This window comes from Rhincodon typus, chromosome 37 (genome assembly GCF_021869965.1).
Source record: "Rhincodon typus isolate 14 chromosome 37, sRhiTyp1.1, whole genome shotgun sequence".
Classification (NCBI taxonomy): domain Eukaryota; kingdom Metazoa; phylum Chordata; class Chondrichthyes; order Orectolobiformes; family Rhincodontidae; genus Rhincodon; species Rhincodon typus.
This window is the reverse complement of record NC_063368.1, coordinates 20676358-20682357: the sequence shown is the minus strand read 5'-3', so window position 1 is coordinate 20682357 and position 6000 is coordinate 20676358. Positions and strand designations below refer to the sequence as shown.

Genomic DNA, 6000 nt, shown 5'->3' with positions numbered 1-6000 from the left:
TTACCCTCCTCCCTCCGGACAAACCTCAGGGGATCTCTCTCCCACTGGAACTTTCTCGTACTCTCTTCGGCCTTGAAACTGCTCAACCATGACATGAAATACAGGCACTGTAAATGCTCACTGCAACAAGTTGCAAGACCTTACCAGCAAAGGCAGTTCTAACGGCTCTGTCTGGTTGGTGCGTGGGGTTGGCAATAGGTTTGAAAACAGATTAGAAGGTAATAGACAACTCCAAGCTTTGCTTTGCTGACATGAGGCGGCTGGTTAGGAACTAATAAGATGATGCACCTGTAAGGTTTTAACAAATGACCTCATGCATTGGACCTGTGGAAAGGCACAATGATCCCACTCATCACCATGAACCAATGGTCAATTTAGGAAGTGTGCATATTGGATGAGAACAGGATTTCCCTTCTGTGGTAACTTCTATGTTTAAATAGCCTGACAACACTGACTGTCTAGGGTTATGTATCACTGACCATTAAAGAGAACAGGTGCCTGTGGAACCAGCACCTTCATGACAAGAAGGGAGAGAAACCTTTATTTATTTATATCAAAAAAGATGTTCGTGAGTAAAAACCGAAAGAACTGATGCTGTAAATCAGGGACAAAAACAAAGTTGCTGGAAAAGCTCAGCAGGTCTGGCAGCGTCTGTGACGGAAAAAAACAGAGTTAACGTTTCAGGTCCGGTGACCCTTCCTCTTTTAACTCTGTTTTTTTTCCTTCACAGATGCTGCCAGACCTGCTAAGATATCAATGAGTGTTTATTCACAGAAACACCAACTATGCCCAACAATTATTTGGGGTGAATACAGCAGTGATTGCCAAGGTTGAAGTTAAATCTGCAATGATTACTGTGGTAAGGCAGTTTAAAGGGTGTCCTGCATTTCCTGCCTCAAGTGCTGTTGTGTTAAAAGTCTTCCTGATCAAAGAGATGGGTCATTCTCTGAACAGGCCCTTGCCCTTTTGTTCCTGATGCTCTTGTCCCAGGTCAATCCATTCAGAAAGCCCCTCACTTTCACTTGGGCTCATGGCGATAAAACCCACAGGACAGTGGAAGTACTGATAGTAACCTCATTTCTCAGCCTGAGCTGTGATGTTTGAAGTGTACAATGTGCGCATCACTAGCCTGTTGACTCTTATGTCAGCTTGCTCTCAAAATGGGAAATCTTAAATGAAGTTTAATAGAGGAATCAAAGAACTAATGGCAGGCCAATATGAAGTTTTCAGATCTGCCCTGTTTATTTATAGGGAGTGCAGAGAAGCAGAAATAAACACTTCATTCTAGGCCACCTCATCAATCAGGAGCATGGAGATCCAACTGAATGTTGGGAGTGCTATATTAACCCATGAGAAACTAATCAATCACATTAATTGAATTTAGCGCCTGTTCGTATGTTTCAGAGATTTGTTGATCAGATAAGCCCGAGTGGACATCAGCCACACAGATATGGTGAAATTAAAACATTTCTCAGCTTGGCTGATAACACTATCAAGGTGTATGTCTGCAGACAGATTCAATTGAGGATGATGGATGGAATTCTGGCAGCAGTCACATCAAATTTGAACATTTTCATATATTGACTGTTTATCAACTTCCGGCTTCCCAGAGAATTCCACTAATAGCAGAAAGATGGCTGCTTTAATTAATCTAACAGCAACAATAATTTGCTCAGCCTAGTCAATATAAACTTTTAAAAACTTTAATTTTACTTTGAGTTCTCTAAGTTTGCATATCTCTGTCATACATGATCCGTGAAAAATGACAGTAATTAGACAGCTGTGTCTCTAAGTCTCAAGATAGGTAGAGAACATCTCAAAACATTCATCAGGTTTGAAGGAATTGACTCCAGAATTCACCACCGCACCAACCCACGTAGGTGACAAGATTCCAGACACTATTCTAGTCAGTTTGGAGATGGCTACTCTCAGCCGAAAGATGAGAATTAAGCTGTTACAATTGTTTGAGTGTCACTGGCCTGGAAAAGAGGAAGGGCAATCAGCAAGGTCTGTTGCCCCTATTTGCTAACTAGTATTCTCCATAGGAAAATGCATATTTTGGTCATCATGAGGCTGAATCATGCTCTGGTATGGTGCTTCACACTCTCCTACCCAAGACTCAACAACACTCACTGTCTGGGCCTACACAGGGAATAGCTATTTGGAAAAGAAATGTACAACATTGGAAAAGAAATGCAGCAAGGTAAATTACATTCCACCCACCTGGAGTACAGCATGCCAGAGTACGAAAGTGACATGCTACCAGCATCTCAAGTACTGCAACAGATTACGTTTCACTACCACTCTACTGTACTAACTTAGTGAATATGGTACAAGCAACCTAATCAGAGGTTGACAGCTCAAACCTCATCATGGCAAACTGTAAAACTGAATTCAGTAACTTGGCTGACTACGGGAAAGATATCAATGGCTGTAAAACCTCCAGGCGTCTCACTCATGCCCTTAAGGGAAGGATCTGCCTCAGCGGAAGGCCTCATATTCCCTGCAAAATCCCTGCTTGAGGGAACCCAAGAGGGTTGAAACACTTAAACAATCACCTGCCCAGCCCAAGAAACAGAATGTCGGTATGGCCCATGTGTGATTCCAGTCCTAAGCCACCATCGCAAGAAATTTGAGCCTACAAGTACATATCCCTACTCCCATATTCTGTCTCTCTTCTTCCTAAATTTCAATGCTTTCGTAACATTGGTGCGACTTTCATGCTTCAGTCATTTAGTGTGCACAATATTTTTTGCAGGTTAGTTTATCATGTCTCAATTACATACCGTCAACTCAGATCCAACACAAATTACATTTGCTTCCTCATTCCCCAGTCTTGTGTCTTGTAAGTGAGTGTTTTCATGACATCCACTCAATTACCTTCAGCCAAGCACAGTGAAGTCTGAGTCCCAATTACATGCTCCACATATTTGCCACCAACTTAAGGAAGTTGACATTGTGAGGTACAGGAGTTGCATCAAATTGCTTGCAAACTTTATCAAACTTGATCTGAGGTTATGACCTATGTTGTCTCCACAATATAACTACTGACTTGCATTACCATAATCTCCTCTTTATCCGCTCTGTCTCTGTCATCTGCTGAAAACGTCATCCTTGCCATCAAGATCTCCAGATCTAATACTCCAATGTCTTTCCAGCCATCTCTACAGACTAAATGTTACCTCAAGCAATGCTTCACTTCATGCAAGCTACTGTACAGTACGATCTCCCATTCACCCACCATCTGTGCACTCATTGAAAACCAATGGTAAATCAGTCGTTCAACATCTTGTCCTGATGTTTAAAACCTTACACAATCTAGGCCTTCATTATCACAAACATTCTTCAATCCTATAGCCATCCAGATTTCTCATTCTTCCAGTACTGGCCATTCGTTGTCCCCCACCTCTTTTCTTTTTCTACCCTTGTGGGTTTTGTTTTCAGCAATCCAGACTTCAATCTGTAATTTCCTCCCACTCTCTATTTTACTCTTGTTAAAACATACCTGGCCTGACCAAGCTTTAGATCATTGCTTGAGTTAAAATCATTTTCTTTGGCTTAAAACCCATTGTGGCACATTGTATTTCTGAGAGGTGCCTTAGAACTACATTAAAAGGTATAAAGTTGCTGCCATTGGAAGAAAAGGTCACAAAGATTACTCACCACAGCGCTAACTCCGTAGGTGGGAGCAGGAGCGAGTGTGTGATAGGGGTCCGCAGTGTAAACACGCCCATAGCTGCAAACCAAAATGATGAAATATCAAATCAGAAATGAAAAGAAATCAATGTGCCAGTTTCATGGACAAGGAAAATTATTTGAGGCATAGTTATACTGATATCTGTTGTACAACAGCAATCAGATTTTATCCACCCAATCCTAAAACTCCTACCATGCATGTGTCATGTGCGTACTACACAATGGATCTAATAAATGAATAGCCAGATAACACAGCAAGAAATCCCTCCACATGACAAGAGTCTGCAAGAATGATAGTGTGGGTTCTTACAGTATGCAGGCTTCAAGAAATAACATGCCTCTTTAAATGGGTAATCTTTCATCATGTAACAAATGCTTACATGCCATTGAAAAGTCAGCCAGTACCAACTCACTCGGAAAGGACAATCCTTTACCCCTCAATTAATGGCTGCAACCAGCAGTGACCTGCTAAGCTATAAAATCATCCTTGACAGACAAGTCTGAACAATGGTGGTTTGTAAAGGTATGCAAGTTACTTGAAATAGTTTCATGATAGATCTTTTCAACAAAGACCCATTTGAAATGTAGCCAAGAAGTCAAAAATGAAATCAGAGAATCTCTCTTGACCAAATGGGAAGGTTTCTATCTTTGGGGAGTAATAGTAAAGAATGCAATGCATCATTCACCAGACAGTTGTTTAAAAAAACAAAATGGCTTTCCCAACACATTATAAAGAAGTAGCTTGATATCAGAGAGCATATGCAGGTAACAAAATACTTTTACAGTTAAATGATTTTCCAGCTTAGCAATCAGAAGTAGCAAGTAAAAAGAACGAACTGGAGCAAGAAAATCCAAGATAAAAATGTTGTTCACTTTTATAGTTGCACCAAAACAGAGCAGGATATTTCATTATCAATGGTTTGCAATTTTTTTATGGCTTTAGCTTAAATCAAATTGGCCTGACAGACATTTCCAGTCTAGACATTTGAGCCAAATGAATGGAGATCTTTAAACATTGCAAATAGAAAACAGAAACAAAAATGAATTCCCAGATCTTATTTACGTGGGCTGAGGGGGAGATCTAATTGACGGACACAAAATTATGAGAGGTATAGATAGGATAGATCATGAAAATCTTTTCCCCATGGCAGACGTGTTTAAGACCAGAGGGCATTAAGTTTAAGGTAAGGAGTAAGTGGTTTAGAGGGAATCTGAGGAAACAGTTTTCTCCCAGAAGGTGGTATAAATATGTAACGTGCTACCTGACAGGGTGGTGGAGGCAGGTGTGCCTCACACACTCTTGCAACATCTAAGAGGCATCTGGATGAGCATTTAAAATGCCAAGGCATGTTGTAGGCTACAGACCAAATGCAGATAATGGAATTAGTGTGGTTTAGCTTCTGTTGGTCGGCATGGACAAGGTGGGCTGAAGGGCCTGTTTCTATGCAATATAAATCAATGACTCTAGGTGTGTGCCAAAGACAAGGCAGAGAAGAATAACTTTTTGCCTAATTACATCTCTTGGTAGGTTTTTCCACATTGAACACGCTAAGTGCAAGTAGTTGTTGAATTTGGACTAGCCATTGATTAGGTCGCAACTAGTGCTTTGAATGCATTTCTGGGCCCTCAATATAGGATTAGAATCACTGGAAAGATACAGCAAAGATGAACTAGAGCATCACAAATAAATGCTTTCAAAAATATTACAGCTTTTTTCACCTGAACAAAGACGAGCAAGGGCATATTTCATTGAGGTTTCAAAGTATGAAAGGTTTTGAGAGAATAAATAATGAATAAATAATAATTTTCCTCTGCTTAGTACATCAATGATTTTCAACAGCACCTTCCAAACCCACAACCACTACCATCTAGAAATACAAGGCCACATTACCACCTACAAGTTCCCCTCCAAGCCACTCACTGTCCTGACTTGGAAATATATTGTCGTTCCCTCACCGCTGCTGGCTCAAAATCCTGGGACCCTCTTTCTAACATCACTTCCCTACAGCACATGGACCATAGCAGTTAAGAAGGCAGCTCCCCACCCCCTTCATAAGGGCAATTATGGATGGCTGTTGGTTCTGCCAGTGATGCCATTTTAAAAAAAATCATCCACAGGATGAGGAGTCGCTGGCTAGGCCAGCGACTATTGTCCATCCCTAATTGCCCACAGTTAAGAATCAACCACATTGTTGTGGCTTTGGAGTCACATGTAGGCCAGACTAGGTAAACATGGCAGTGTCCTTCCCTAATGAACACTGGTGAACCAGATGTGTTTTTCTGACAATCCACAATGAATTCATG

General features: G+C 41.0%; 1 protein-coding gene across 8 annotated transcripts in view; it reads right to left on the bottom strand.

Moving 5' to 3' along the window:
- LOC109931731 (RNA binding protein fox-1 homolog 1-like) overlaps positions 1–6000 on the bottom strand; it is a 230887-nt gene that overhangs the window by 9920 nt on the left and 214967 nt on the right. For 7 of the 8 annotated variants that reach the window (XM_048617752.1, XM_048617749.1, XM_048617748.1 and 4 more), the window contains one exon: positions 3664–3736. In XM_048617752.1, coding sequence (XP_048473709.1) covers positions 3664–3736 — 73 coding nt within the window. Of the gene's footprint in view, positions 1–3663; positions 3737–6000 lie in introns of those variants that run through there. The other variant, XR_007265719.1, reaches the window with a different exon arrangement.